Raw genomic sequence first — 16,100 nt, 5'->3', positions numbered from 1 at the left:
AGGCGGCCAGGTGTGTGCTTTTTGGAGGGCGGCATGTTTTTGCAGAAGGGAGGGGCTGGTTTCCCTGGACTCTCAGCAGGCGGCCAGGACTGCAGAGGTACACGCAGCTTCTTGAAGGCAAACTTGGGCTGTCAGTGCAGCGCAGCGCACAAGATCTTGTGCAAGTGCTTACAGCTGCTGGCGAGTTGAACTGCTTGCGCAGATGGTCATAGGGCTGGTCCGCAAGAGGATAACACTGCAGAAGACCATGCAGGCCTTTGGCAGTGCATAGGAGACTCCAGTTAGACTGTAGTAGTGTACAGCTCCTTTCACTCATAGGTGGCTGCTGGACAGAGGAGCACAAGTGTGCTGATCCTCCTGCAACAGGGATGTTTTGAGACTGTTTATGGGTTGTTTTGCTTGGCTGCAAGTACACTGTGTACATGGATTATTGGCTGCAAGTACAGGTCAATTAAAAGTGTTTCTTGGCATGGGAGTGATGCAAGCTCGCATGGCTGCGTGCTCATGGAGCAGATTGTTTTCTTCCTGCCAGAAAGGAACAGAGGGACCTACAGTTATGGGCATCTCTATGTTTCCAGATGTTTCATGAGGAAACAGGTAACTAGATGTATGCCGTTGTTGGCACTGTTGTTGAATGGTGCCATGAATGGTTCTGTATGGAACAGGACAGAAGTTTCAAAGGGAAACAGGCCTAAGGGTTTCATGTGGAAACAGGTCGTAGGTTTCTCGAGGAAACATGTTTTTGGGTTTCTCCAAGAGATAGGTCACATGCAGGCAGAAGGTACAAGAATGGACACACGTTTGGTACAGCCTTGCTACTGATTGGGCAGGGGACAGGGAATCCATGACAGAGATGGATAGTACCCTTGGAAGGTAGAGAGGGTTGGTACAGGTGTGTCGACTGTATGGTATGTTGTGCTGTGATACGAGTTCTCTTTTGAGAGACAGTTTGGGAGTCTGTGTGTTGTGATGCAGAAGCACTGGATGTGTCAGGGTGTGATGCTATTCATAGGGTGAGAGGCTATGGATGGTTGTGGCAGTCCTGATCATGGGAGAAGACTTCTGTATGCACGACTCAATGTGTGAGAGTCTTTTGAGGTGAACAATGGCTGGACTTGTTTGTGGATGCCGAGTGGATATGAAGCCATGATGCAGGGTATTTGCAGGCTTCAGGAGTTCTACTATGATGGTTGAGTTCCCAGCCTTATTGTAACCAAAGCTCTTATAATCAATTAAAGAAATACCGCAAGGGGCGCCACTGCGTTTTGGGGCCAATCGGTGTCCGTGCATTGTTTGCAAGAGCACTCTAGCTCCCCCTCTTTGTTTTCCTTTTCGAGTTGTTCAGAGTCAAGACTGACCTAGGAGGACATTTTGGTGGGTCAATTGATTCAAACTGAGAGAGTTTCAGGTGTCTGACTGCATCAACAAAAAATCAGAGGATAGTTGCAAGGCTGCTAGATGCCTTGAGTTGGGTGTTTTCAGTGATTTAGATGCTATAGAGGCAGATTCTGTGTGGTCTTCCCATGATACAAGAGCTTTACGTTTTGGAAGTTTTTTTGGGATTGGGATCGTCGTGATTGTGATTGAAGTTTAGCAAAGAGTCGTTGAGTGCTCCTCGAGTACAATTTTAAGAGTTGAGAGACTGACAAAGGTTAGTTGTAGAGGCAACGACTGATTGTTGTCCGCACCACACATGCTTTTGGTGCTCCCACCGAGGAACCCATTTCAGGCACCTTTGGTTTTGCCAATTGTGTTGATATGGCTCAAGATTTTCCACTTTTCCATGGGTTGCCGCATGAACATGCCAAAAAATTCGTGGAGCAGTTGGAAATCACTTGTTTGATCAAAAACAGGCAAGAGCTGTCTTTATGCTTAAGGATTCTTTGTTATTTCTTACAGAATGAGGATTCCTTGTTATTACTTACAGAATGAGGCCCGACAATGGTTGAAGGGCTCTGCAGCTTCTCTGCAAGCAAGAGATCCTCCACAAGAGCTCACCTATGAAGCTACAAAGCAAGAGTTCTTGCAACATTATCAAAAGATTGAAGATCCTAATCGGGTGTGGCATGAAATTTTGGGGTTAACTCAGAAAGACAGTGTGGATATCTATGTGTAGCAGTTCACAAAATTGTGGGATAGGTGGTGTGTTGCTCTAGGAAGTGAAACCCCTCCTACCATGTTAAAAAGGATAGATATGTTGCTGTTTTAAGAGGGAACTTAAGGTTGAAAGTGAAGTTAAAAAATATTCAAACTTTTGAGGAAACTGTGGAGCTAGCTAGGGAGAAAGAATGGAAGAAGATTAGGTTGGGGCAACTTGGGAAGGAAGTAAGCCATGGTGTGGAGACCGTAGAGAAAGGGGTCAAAGAAGAAGTGAAGAATTTAGTGCAAACCTCACCCCAACTATTAGTAAAGAATCAAAATGATCATGAACTAAAAAAGAAAATGCATGAAGTAGTCAACCTCTTCAAGAACCTTAGCCTAAACCTGTTAGGGAGTGGAAGAGGAAGAGGTAGATGATATAGGTCGTCTGGTCTACAACTATTTTAATTGTGGTAAATGGGACCATACAAGCCCTAATTGTGATAAGCCTCTCAGAAGGCGGGGAGATATGTACCCTTTACCATGAACTTTACCTAATCGAAGTAATGATTTTGCAGTGGAAATCAAAAACCAGCCAAGCTCTAGTGGTTTGACACCCGAGGAGAAAGACAAAGCAACTATAAGCTCGATTCAAGTGAAAGAATCAACCACAGATCAGAAGCTTGATGTCATGCCCGTGAAAAAAAACTCAAGAGAAAGAATCTAAAGGTGATTAAGAAAAAGGCAAGAAGGGGAAACGACACGAGGTTCTTATTCAAGTGATGTTGATGTTTCTATGCTTGCTTTGGAACCTATGAATGAAGTGAATATAGGACAAGTGATGGGTAATGAGAGGAGATATTTTGAAAAATTGAGGAGTTTCTTGAACCCAAAAAAGATGTAAAGAAAGACTTTATTGACAAAATGTAAAGTACACTGATCTTACTTCTGTTGAACAGCATCAATACAAAACCATGTTACAAGAGTTTTCTAATCTTTTCATCACATCTTATGAACAGATTCGGGGCTTCAAAGGAGAGGCTCTTCATATTGAACTCAAAGAAGGTGTCAAATCAGTATGCCAAAGGCTAAGGCCTTTGGGAAAAGATCAACAAGATGCACTTAAGGAAGAAGTAGAGAAATTATTGAGAACCGGCTTCATCTACCCAGTCACCACTTCTAAATGGGTGCGTCCAGTTATCATTCGACCAAAGAAGGATGGAAGATGGAGAATTTGTGTGGATTATAAGCTGCTTAATGCAGCCACAAAGAGAGACCATTATCCTCTTCTTTATATAGATGAAGTCTTGGATTCAATAGCAGGTCATGAAAGGTACAGCATTTGTGATGGTTATTCAAGCTACTTCCAACTCCATATTGCCCCTGAAGATCAAAAGAAAACTACCTTCATAACACCTTGGGGTTGCTTCTGCTACAAAGTGTTACCTTTTGGATTGACTAATGGACTTTCTTCTTTTCAAAGAAGGATTAATATTGTGTTTTATCTTGAGAAGTTCATTAAGGTCTTCAATGTTCATTGATGACATCTGCATTTATAGTAGTAGACTTTTGCATTGTAAAAAGTTGAAGCTTGCATTTGTAAGATTAGATAGAGTGGTGGTCAACTTAACCCAAAAAAGTGTTTCCTTGCTCAACGTAAAGTCAAATTACTTAGGCATGTCATTTCAGAGAATGGTATTGAACCAAATGATAATAAGGTGAAAGCTTTGGTGCTTTTACCTTCTCCCAAGGACACAAAGCAATTAATGATTTTTATTCACAAAATCAAATATATGGACAGGTTTATTCCTCTGGCTTCTCAACTTTTGTATCCTCTCCGACAAGTTGTCAAGCATGATCCTCTTATGTAAACCCTTCAATAGGTGTTGATGTTGTGGGTGCAGTTTTGCTTCAACAAGAAAAGGGGAGTCTCTACATGAGGCCCATCTACTATGCGAGTAGGGTGAAAGTTGAGGTGGGAAGAAACTACAGGTGATGGTCAGTGTAATCTTTGCTTGTAGGAGATTTTAACATTATCTCCTTCCAAAGCCTTTGGGTTCTTGACTAGCTATGCTTTACTTCCTCAGCTTAAAAGAATGATAAATTTAGAAAGGGCTATTAGACTTAGACTGACTGCCTTTTACAGAAAGAGCATGACAAACTATCCTCATGCTCAATGGGTTGCAGATTCTTTATGTATTGTTAGGGCAGAACTTCATCACTCCCTTGAGCAAAGCGTGCGGAGTACCATTACCATGCCCAGGAGTCCTTTTGGACACAGATGGGTGGCAGATGCAACAAACATTTCTTTGCTACTGACGGCCCATCTCATGCTAGAGATAATGTCCGGCAGTTGCAGGATTCACATGGCACTCTTCACTCAAATCCTCTTATGGTTGCCAGTGATTTCTATCGCCAGCTTCTTAGTGCTGAGCCGCACTCTGATTTGAGACACAAGACACAGAGGAAGGTTTGGAATGCCTGTAACTGCATGTAAGATGTGAACTCATTTGACAAATATTCCCCCCCTCGGTACGCAATGTGACAAGCTTGTGTCCACAAGCATTTTCAGCCATGGGACGGAAGTCTTTGAAAGCTGCAAAAGCACCTGACTTCACTTTCAACCATACACTCAACAAAACTGAGTGTAGTCATCAATGAATGTAATGAAGTACAAGTGTCCTCCAAAAGGTGGAGCCCTCATGGGACCACAAAGATCACTATGAATGAGCTGTAATGGACGGACAGTCCGCATAGTACCATCTTTAGGAAAGGAATTCCTGTGCATCTTTCCAAGAATGCATCCCTCACATACATGCTTGAATAGAACCTGCATAGGAGGAAGCTCATGCACCATACCTTGCTTCTGCAGCGTACAAGAGATGGGAAATTCAAGTGACCCAACCGAGCATGCCATAACTCAATGTCACTCAACACACGGGAGGTGGATGCAACCATAGCATCATGAGAATGAGTTCTCCTGTCATACATGTCAAGCTTATACAAGCTGCTGCATAATGTCCCAAAAAGCATAAGAGAAGCTAAATCTCTTTTGTCATACAGTGAGCAACAATGGTCAGAAAACTGTTGAACCTTAAACCCAGATAATGCAAGGACTGAAACAGAAATGAGATTCTTCTTAATGCCTGGTACATATAAAGTGTCACTAAGAGTAAAACTGTCCCCATTACATGCTGTTAGCTCCACATTGCCAATGCCTTTAATGGAGTAAGAGGCATCATTGGCACACATAACTATGCCACCTGGAGGTGAATCCTACAAAGTGGCAAATAGATCCCTGCAAGAAGTGATGTGCTTAGAAGCACCACTATCAAAGTACCAATCTCCAGCTAAAATGGACATACAAGAAGCAAGCAAACTGCATGTAAATGCTAATGCATAGCCCTCATGAGCAAAGTTAGCCTCTTCTTTAGTGTCCATTGTAGTAACCAAACCTTGCTGCTTCTTTTTCTTTTCACTCTCGATGCGCTTCTTGCATTCCTCAATGAGATGGCCAGATTTCCTACAATAGTTGCATCTCTTCTTCTTCTTGGTGTTACCCTCTTTAGACGAGGTAGAATTTGAATGGGCAGTTGGTTTTCCCTTAGGCTTACCACTAGATAAAGCCCCAGATTTACCCTTGTTTTGATCAAAGGCACCAAATGCGTGATTAGCAGAAGTAGTCCTATTAGAACGAGACTGCTCTTCCTGCAATAAGAGAGCCACCAACTCATCAAAGGTATACAAGTTTGGATTACCCTTCATGAGTAGACGAAGAGTAGTGGCAAAACCTTGATAGGATTCTGGCAAACCCTGAAGCACCGTAGATACAAGTAAACCATCTAGAATGATCTCATCAATGTTGATAAGCTGCTCTCGCAAATCCTTGATGCGGGTAAGGAACTTGTCCATTGAATCACCCTCATCCATATGCTCAGACTCAATCTTCTTGCGAAGATAGGCAACACGAGCCTCATTGCGAACCTGATACAAAGAAGCAAGTACATCCCATGCACCCTTAGCAGAAGTGCATGAACGAAAGTGTGGTATAACCTGCCTTTTGCATGAAAGAGCAATCAAAGCATGTGCCTGAGCATCCTTGGCATCCCATCTTAGATGTTCTAGAGTGGGTGGCAAAGGTGCAGAAGATGTAGCACCACTTGAAGACACATCATCACCTACATCAATAGTGCCTGAAGTACTTACTGCTCGTGCAGGAGCAATAGGCCTAACTAGTACATGTTTCATCATATATGCCACATAGGATAGTTGGTGCCATCCAACTTATCCTCAATGGAGAGCATACCAAACAAATCACTAGTATCCCCAGACATGGCTATCACAAATGCGTACAAACAGGTAGTGTAACTGAGTCAAGGCGTCAACTCCAATATGACCCAAGTATACCACTGTGTTTGCCAATACATAGACATAAACCACATCAATTGGAGAGCAAAAAATCTACAAGGCAACCCAATGCTGAGACATTTGAAAAATTGGGGGAAATGCCCCAAATGTGTTTTTGTCACCTGTATCGATGCTGTAACACCCAAAAATTGGGGGAAAGGCCCAATGTAACACCCAAAATGCCTGCAAATGTCTATAATAGACCTGCAAATAGTGTCAATTTCTGAGAAAAACACCTGTAACCTGTAAATCCCTGTAAATGTACCTGTAAAATTGTCAATTTCTACCCGAAATCCCCAATTTTGCACTCAAATGTGCTGCAATCCCATTGAAATGTGTTCCAAATAGGCTAAATGCTGCAAACCCCCAAATTTTAGCAGAGAAATTGTCCGATTTTGGAACTTTCGGGAAGGGGAAATGTGTACAGAAGACTAATGTCAGCAAATGTGAAGCCCAATATGCAGAGAGTGTGCACTATGTGCACGCAATGTCAACCTACAAGTTGAAGGCTGCTGCAGAAACCCTAAAAACAGCAGGTATACAATGTACGGAAGCTGGAGCAGATGACGCAGGCAGCAGGGTGAGAGGATAGCTACAGGGCTGCTGGGTGCCTTGAGTTGGGTGTCTTCAGTGATTTAGGTGCTATAGAGGCAGATTCCTTTTGGCCTTCCCATGTTACAAGAGCTTTATGTTTTGGAAGTTTTTTTGGGATTGGGATCGTCATGATTGTGATTGAAGTTTAGCAAAGAGTCACTGAGTGCTCCTCGAGTATATTTTAAGGGTTGAGAGACTGACAAAGGTTAGCTGAAGAGGCAAAGACTAATTACTGCCCGTCACCTCACAACGCTTGGTCGAAGGCGTGCTGCAACCTCGCAAAGAAGGCTTGGGTCGTGAGTGACGAGGCTCAGCTACATGACTCTGTCCAATGCTGCAGGTGAATCAAACTCAACCTAGTAGTGTCCAGGCCTCAAAGGATGAATATCAGTGATCTTTCCAAGCACACCGATAAGGCTTGCCTACAAAAGGTCCCTACGCTGTCCACGTGCCGGGCGGCTACCCACACCCAGTGCGTGTAACATCTGATGGCCATGACACTTTGCATGTGGGTGGAGGGGTACCTCTTCACCCCACATGCCAAGTTTCATGGCAGTCGGATGTTGCACGCACTGGGTGGAGTGGCACAATCCCCGTTACCTTGCAGACCAAGGTGGAGGCCTCCAAGGATGGGACTATCGAAGTGAGGAACTGGAGGTTGGCTCTTCTGAGAAGGAAAGACAAGGGATGGCGGCCTTGGTCGGGGATGATGGAGTAGTTGCCATCATGGAGTCCTCCTGGAGGTGCGAAGACTAGAAGACGTCGACACTTACCAAAGAGAGAACAACCGGAGAGCGGAAACACCTCAGGAAAGGGCCGCCGGCGGGTGGGGGGGGGGGGGGGGGTTGTGTTTTTTGGCGATTGAAGGCGCAAAGGCAAGCAAGAAAGGCTGGCAGAGAGGAGCAGGAGCCGGGCGAAGATGGGCAGGTTGCACTGAGGCACAGGCCCTAAGAGGGAACAAGCAAAGGCTGGCGATGCGAGGGCAGCACGAGGCTTGTGGAGGGCAGGGCAGCGTGAGGTAGAGGGTGATCACTGATGGCAGAGGGCCGCGCGAGGCTAGCGATGGTGAGGTCAGGCGCACAGGCGGGGGGAGCTCTAGCGCTCAGCTCGAGCCTCCGATGTTTAGTAATTTGCAGGTTTTACCACTACAACCTGGTTCCAATGATCTTGTTTGTTCTATAGTGAGATCGTGTAGGAGATTGTGTACAATTTTGTTGCAGTGCACCGTACTCTTTGAGGTGTATTTTTTTGAGCATCCTTTGATAGAGTTTACAGCTTACGTTGGGTTTTCAATGGGGCTCCATGTTGCACGGTCGGTTGTGTGACTCGGATGAGTCCAAGCCACGGGGAGCACAAGTCTTGAGCACCATCATGACCAATTCAACGATGTGATTTGGTACACTAATGTGATTTCTCTATGATCACACGAGATAGCTTTACAATTATCAGCATGTGAAGGATGGGCCGTTGTGCCAGTTGATTTCCCTTGAGGTGCACTAGTTTTACTGGTACTTTACTAGTAATTCCAAAATGTGCAGGTTAGGTTCCACAGTACAGATATCCCTTTCCACGATCAGATGACCGTGGATGAACCATGTGTTTTGGTTGCTCTTATGAATATATCAAGTGTCACACAGCCAAGGAGGAGGATGCCTTTACGACATGACTGATCATCAATACATTCGTTGTATGCCTTCTCACATGACATTATTTGCTAGCGGGTTTCTTTAGGCACATGCCTGATGCACCTTGGCCTTGTCTCAATGTTTCTGAAAGAGAGATGCTATAGCCTTCCTATGTGAGAAGAGGTTCATTGACAATCAAGGGATTTTGGATCTCTTGGATAGAGCGTGTACATTGGGGTGGACACAAAGGCTGCCCCAGTACCTTCGAGAAACCGGCCGCCAGCCCCTCCTTTCTGGAGACTGTTGCCTCGTCACGATCCCACTCCAAGCATCCAGATTCCCACAAAGCCCCCTGACCCTCCAGAGCCTTCGGCGGGCCCGACCTCGCAGCCCCTGCAACCCCCCCCCCTTCTTCCGCCTTGCCGGAGCACTCCCGCCACGCCTGACCCGGAGAGGAGGCCTCAGGCTAGTTCAGTTCACAGCTTGATCCACCGTTTCACGGAGCCAGTAGCGATGACCCCATTGCTGCCTCTCTGGTGCATGCCCCCCCCCACCCCCCCCTCCCCACCCCCGAGTGTGTGCTGGAGCAGCTAGTTGACTACAGCTTCTTCAAATGCCTCCCCGTTGAGGGAGCCAGTATTTTCGAGGAGACGGTGGCCCCCATTCGTATCCGTGTGGTTTTGCATTACTCTAGGCCTTCCACCCCTGAGAGTAGCGCCATGATCTCCCTGAGTGCAGCGCCAGGGACAGATTGGAGCTTGGAGGCGGCTCAGGCCATAGAGACCCGGGAGGGGAGACAGTGTCCTCCAGCCTGGAGGTGCTCCTATTTGTGTTTCTTCATGTTTCAGTGGCAGTACCTGTTCCTCCCTCCTATAGATACCTTGATTGTGTTGGAGTTAACAAGAGATCGAGCTGCCTCCCTCCAGTAAGCCTCACCCTTAGAGATTCAGGCCCTCCACCCATCAGCTCCAGATTTGAGATATTCTTTGATGTCATAGGGAGGCACCACCGCAGGAGGTGGATATCATGGCCCTCCTATACTCCGTCAAGGACACATGACATTTATGTTCCCACTCACAACATTGAATACAGAGGGACCTACATAGTATGTAGACTGTGCTCTTTCTATTTTCATGTTGTTTTGACACCTAGTTTACACATGGATCATATGTAACATCTTTTTGATCTTGTAGACCCTTTGGGTCTCTAGTAGACATTAATATAATCTTTCTTTCTTTCTTTCTCTCTAAAAAAGCAGCAGCGTCAATTTAAAAAACCACATTACCTCTGCCAAGAAAAACATTGCTTTATGAGTTGCAGTTGCTCCAGCCTTGGGCATGATAGAATCTGGCCCGTTTGACTTGATTTCATCATATGATGGTGGTGGCATATATGATTCAGGCAATGCACTGATTGATGGAGTGACTTCACTACGCTGACGCTCAGCAACCATCTACCCATGCAGAAATTATACCACTTCGATGGATTACAGGCTCTTGGTGTGCCCTCTTTCACAAAATACACAACTCTTTGTGATCCAAAAATTCTCATGCATCAACTAAAACCACCAAGAAAAGGTCAACTGTTTCAGAATTATTTGTGGACTGCACCTGCGTGTGCAAATGCTCAAGAAGTTCTGCAGCACGCTGATGATATACACGTTCAGCTTCAACCTGAAAATTTTATTCAAACAGTTTTTTAGACTAAACACACACAAGGGCATATTATGCAAATATATTGTACACCATAGTGGTGACCAAAAGAACCAGTCTCCCCTCGCCCCCACCTCCCCAAAGGTTTCTTTTTTTTTTAATAAGCAAGAAAGCCATTGCTCAGACATAAGAACCAGGCTGATTGATATATTTTATTTCATAAGAACAAAACCATTGCTCAGAGTACATCAACCACCTAGCCTAAGAAACTATGTTGCGCATCACATGCACACACCCCCAAAACACAAAAAATCAATACCAATGCACGAACTTCACTTCTGGCATTGCAGATCTCACAATCCCACCTCGGAAGCACCTTCACATATTACTGGAGACAGTCTTGGACGCTCTCACAATAAAAAAGGAATGGCTGATCTGCAGCCTCTTGATGCAATGGCTGATCTACAGTCTTCATATACCAAGTAAACAAGGATAGTCAAACTTTAGTCTCAAGGCTGGTCAAAGATGGTCAGACTCTTCATATGCATCAAATTTTGTCCGAAGCCATCATTCAAACCCTGGTCTATGCTGGCCAACTCTCAGAGCTCTTCCACTTGACTGTGATTTGCCAGTATTAACGATCATAATTTGCCTGAGTCATGTCTTGTGACAGGAAACCAGCTTGCTCACTCACGAACTCATTCGTTTTAGGAGCATACACATATGGGCTGCTCAATGTAGCTAACCAGCACCCACTAACACCACAAATATGCCTCGACGAACCATGAATACCCTTTTGCCACAGAATTGGCTGTGTGCAGTCTTAAAAATGGTAAGGCAAGGGCCATGAAAAACTACAACCTAAATTATTTACTCATTGTTGCACATTCTTGCACGAGTCCTCCCAAAGTTCTTCGATGAAACCACATGGCAGAGTTTCCTTGAACCTTGGTCAGAGAACACCGTCATGCTTATCCAAGAAGCAGGGGACCAATAATCCATTAAACTAATGCACCATTGGGTGGGACATTTGAGGGCTGAGATATACCTAAATAATTAGGCAGAAGAATGAGCATTAAAGCTTTAAGTACAAGCTTTCAGCCAATCATCCAACCCTGGACCATGTGTTCACCAACTGAGGCAATCACAAGCATTTGACATGGAGGTAGAGGACAAAGTCATTTGGACCATGATAACACTACATGATCAGGTAACAGGTCAGGATCGTGCAGACCAAGGACTCTTACGTGAGGTACAGAGCACAATTGAAGTAAAAGAAGGGTGACAGCTTTCCCCTGCACTCTTTGGGCTGTATGTAGATGAGATTTCACAATTCTACATCAGATTAAAAGAGGGATCAACACTAGCAGAGACCATCATCATGCATTAACACTCAAGTTCCTATGGAAACAACTTCTTGTTTGTCCAGGTAAAATTCAGTGTTGAAGAACATACCAAGCTAGGGGGTCTAGATTGCATCATAAAAATAACTCTACTCTACTTGAAACATGAAACAAGTGTGGATTTGTACCATTGCAATCAGACGTTGAAGAGTGAGGCGCTGCTGTTGAGCCTCCACAGCAATCATTGCAGATGCTGCTTCCTTTCCTAATGTTGTCATTGCTGATGTAAGCTCTGCTAGCTTTGTTTCAGCCCCTTGCAGCTTGTAGGTGTTCTCAACAATTCCACCTGCCTCCTTTGACTTCACTAGCCTTCGAGAAACTTCAACTGCCTAGTTGCAGAGGAACCAAAAAGAAAACAAACTCTAGATAAATCACAATTGTACACATAGTGCTGCTTTCATAAGACAAACAAAACAATGTGTTCAAACCTGAGCTTCTGCTTCTTGGCGCAGGCGATCATATCGTTGGCACAAATGTCTTGCATCCTCCAAAGGAGCACCCATCACCATAGCTCTCAAGGGCTCTGCTACCTAGCATGGAGAACATCAACACTTGATCAGTCTAAATTATGTAACTTCAATAGCCTTCTACAAGAGCTGATAGCATGATAAACAAGCCTTCAGAAGGGCAGTCATTAGGATTCGTAAAAACTTTCCAGAAACTCCATCTTTTTCCAGACAGAAGATCCTTCCATTAGTTTTAAAAAAAGACAACCCTCTCAAGAAATGATGATACATCATACAAGGTAGAAAAAAGGAGAAAGGGGAAAGAAGGGGGTGGGATGCGGGCTTGGTGGGGATTGGGGTGGTGCGCTTCGGGGGGGCTTTGGGCACTCCCTCCAAGGCTGATTACTCTTAGAGGGAGGCTACAATGGAGGGGTTGGGGGCTTGTAAATTTTGATCACAATCAGAGCATGTTTGGATTGGTAATTAGCGCCCAGTGCGGGTTTTTCAAGTCTCTTGGTGCTTAAGAGGCCATGGAAAATCCGGGCCTTCCCCATACCATCATACCCAAACATGCTCCGATGGGGACCAAACTTTGCAAGCATGTGGGGAGGACCCACCCCCACATGCTTGCAAAGTTTGGTCACAATCAGAGCATGTTTGGATTGGTAATTAGCGCCCAGTGCGGGTTTTTCAAGTCTCTTGGTGCCATGGAAAATCCGGGCCTTCCCCATACCATCGTACCCAAACATGCTCCGATGGGGACCAAACTTTGCAAGCATGGGGGGGGACCCACCCCCACATGCTTGCAGAGTTTGGGCACAATCAGAGCATGTTTGGATTGGTAATTAGCGCCCAGTGCGGGTTTTTCATCAGATGGGAGGCCATTGCCACCTAACAAAATCATGTACAAAGAAGAATACAATTTCAATCTAGTAAACCGTATCTCAGGAATATTTCCAACATCTTTGCATGTCCATTTATGTGGCTCCATCAATTGGGACTTGAGTCTTTGATGAATTTTTCAATTGGGCATTTCCGTTTATTGGTCCTTAGATTCCTTCTAGGTCATGACTTGAGTGTCCAACAGTGAATTTTTCAACTAGGGGTTTCCTGATTGGATTTTTAATTCCTTCCAAGTCCTACATGTTAATCTCCTAAAAATAGATTCTTAATTAAATTGTGAGATAGCCTTAGGGGACTAAAGTTCATCACTAAAATTGAGAACTAGTACTTATGTCTAGTTCTTATGTCTAGGTTTGGTTCCTTTACTATATTCTACTCCCAATGTTATCAACAAATTAAAGTATATCTTCTTATGCCAATCAAGATATAATACAAAAATTTTCACATAATGGTAATCATATTGTTGATATCAAAATACCCACGAGTCCCCTCAGGTGAGGAAGGTACCTGGGCTTCAAGTGCACAGGAATGCATGCTGCATCTGCTCTCAATTGCCTGCTGCAGAGGCTCCAAGGGAACCCAGAGCATGTGAATGAGGTCCCTCCATATAGAGTGGATGATCTTTGCAGGAGGAGTTGCGGTGCCCTCGATGACCTTACTGCACCTCACCTGCCAGATGTGCCAGCTGTGATGCTGTTGATGAGCTCCCCACCACTAGCAGTCAGTGTTGGGTAAGGGGGTTGAAGGTGCCACCAGGGCCACGGCCGCTGTGGTGGCGGAGATCAGAAATAAGTAAGCTGAATCCCAGCTTAGACAGCCGAACCTGCCCTGTACAGCCTGCGTACACTGTACCCACCCAAGTACCTGCTGTACCTGCTCGAGTACCTACTACACCTGCCCTATACGGCTTATTTACCTTCAGTTCCAGCCAAATGTACTGGCTATACCAGCTGTGCCAAATACCCTCGATGCAATACTAGCCGGTTATGCTCACTCCACTCTGAAACTGTCTATGCGCACCTGCTGTACCGTTGGTATATATGCTGGCTACCCAGGAGTTGCTACTGTGTGAGTTGTTCCGCCTCATTAGGGGTGTTTACAACTACTTGTTACTGGTTATGTGGCTATGGGCTGCCCAGGAATGCATATAAACATGCCCTTGCAGATTTGGTCCATACAGATTTGGTGCTTGTTTGAGCAGCATTTGTACCAGTTGTTTCAAGTGCTTAACCTACTGTACCTGCAAGAGTTCAGGGATGCAGATGTCATGGGACTTGTGTACATGAACATGTCAGGGACCAGTTGAAGGATTCTGGGTGCCTGCAACAAGAAGGTTATATACCTATGGTACCATTTACACAATTTTGATTCTCAAGTCATTGGTGGGAATTTCATAACAAAAGTTGTACTGGATGTCTGGCCATCTTCAGCGAGAAAAGAGGCCCTCAAAGCTTGTCCTATTTTAAAATTTGGTAATAAACAATTCCAAGAGGAGAGTCAGTGTCATCGTGCAAATTCTCTTTCAAGTTTTGTGTGTAATCTGGTTGTGCCCATCGATAAGTGTTTAATTGCATTTATAGTTTAAGTGTGCAAGCCCCTTGCTTCGGTCTCACTTATGATGGAGGATGTCGCGAGATTAGAGTGGGTGGAGCCGATCTTGGAAAAAGGCTTTGCGCATCATCAAAATACCAGCCAGCCACAAGCCTTGGCTCTTTTTAGAACCTTTTGCAAGTATGACCTTGAGAAGCCAGCAAGAACAAGATTCGGTTACCTTCTTCTTGTGCTTCAGAACACTCTCAAATTTCACTCACGAATCGAGTTATAATCAAAGGTTAGTTGTTAAACGCATGACAAATCAACAATCGATTTGCTGCTGGACATGTCATGTACTTACGCATCATGTAAATTGTAATAAATTTCGGGATGGTGAAAACAAAGTACTCTTTTCGACCCCTTAAGTGCAGCAAAGAGTGGACGTCATGGAGTGGAAGCAGTAGAGTGGAGAAACTCATCATTTCTTCTTAAATTTTGAGTAATGACTTTTGGGAGCAATCCAATGTCATAAATAGTTGCCCCCTTCTACTTTATCTGGAGGCTTTTTTATCACGAGAGATGCTTTATTACAACAATTGAAGGAGTGCATGAGAACAAGTAGTCTTGTTGATTGCATGTATCTACTACCAATTATGAACTTAAGAAGTCTATTGAATATTCTCTTCCAACTTCTAAGTTGAAAATTGGCAATTCTTTATTCATAGAATATAGGTTTGATATTTAAGGATGCTTGTAGGGCTTCCAACCTTACAAGAATTTGGAATGCAAGGTGGGATTGGTTTTGTAAACCAATCCACACTGTTTCATACTTGCTCCACCCTTTGTACAAGGAACCAAACCATTGGAATGATCATAAGCTAGTAGTGGGTAGATTTCTTACTTAAATCAAGTGTACGTTCTCAACAAGCAAGCCAAGTATGTATCTAGATTCTACTTAGTACTATGATGTATCACTTATAGGTACCAAATTACCTCCATGCTCCAAGAAATGTAAATTGTATCATGTAGCACGCTAAAAACTTACATGTATATCTTGACTCTTCATACTCTTAACTCTATTGAAAAAAGTTGTAACTTTTGTTATTTGTTGGGGTTTGAGTATGGTTGAGGAGGAGTCTATCCTCTTCATTCATGATGGAGATAATTGGGCAACCACAAGCGGTGTTGCCTTCATAATATCCTTGTGCTGTGACCAGCGCCTCTCTAGTACCCACCATCTCCTTGGTGTGGTTTTGACATTTTTCTTAAGAAACCATGAGCAAAAACAGTAATACATGTTTTTATGTTGAAAAACTAAACATTTCTAGGCAAAACCTCAAAACGAAACAGACATTTCTATGCATGGATCTCAATCTTGTAGGGACTCCTCCTTATTGGGAATTAACACTTATGAGTTAATAACTTACTTATACAAGCTTGGGTTGTAATAGAAGCACA

General features: G+C 44.2%; 1 protein-coding gene across 1 annotated transcript in view; it reads right to left on the bottom strand.

Annotated features, from left to right (window-relative positions):
* The window catches only part of LOC147622690 (SH3 domain-containing protein 2-like), an 80,396-nt gene that overhangs the window by 41,600 nt on the left and 22,696 nt on the right, over positions 1-16,100 (bottom strand). Inside the window, exons 6-9 of the mRNA XM_086822298.1 lie at positions 12,189-12,290; positions 11,889-12,089; positions 10,316-10,378; positions 9,991-10,158 (exon numbers count right to left, since the gene is read on the bottom strand). Of these exons, the coding sequence (XP_086678424.1) occupies positions 9,991-10,158; positions 10,316-10,378; positions 11,889-12,089; positions 12,189-12,290 (534 nt within the window). The remainder of the gene's footprint in view (positions 1-9,990; positions 10,159-10,315; positions 10,379-11,888; positions 12,090-12,188; positions 12,291-16,100) is intronic.

Source organism: Cibotium barometz, chromosome 28 (assembly GCF_041138505.1).
Source record: "Cibotium barometz isolate CiBa-2024 chromosome 28, ASM4113850v1, whole genome shotgun sequence".
Classification (NCBI taxonomy): Eukaryota; Viridiplantae; Streptophyta; class Polypodiopsida; order Cyatheales; family Cibotiaceae; genus Cibotium; species Cibotium barometz.
This window is presented reverse-complemented; position numbering and strand designations above follow the sequence as displayed.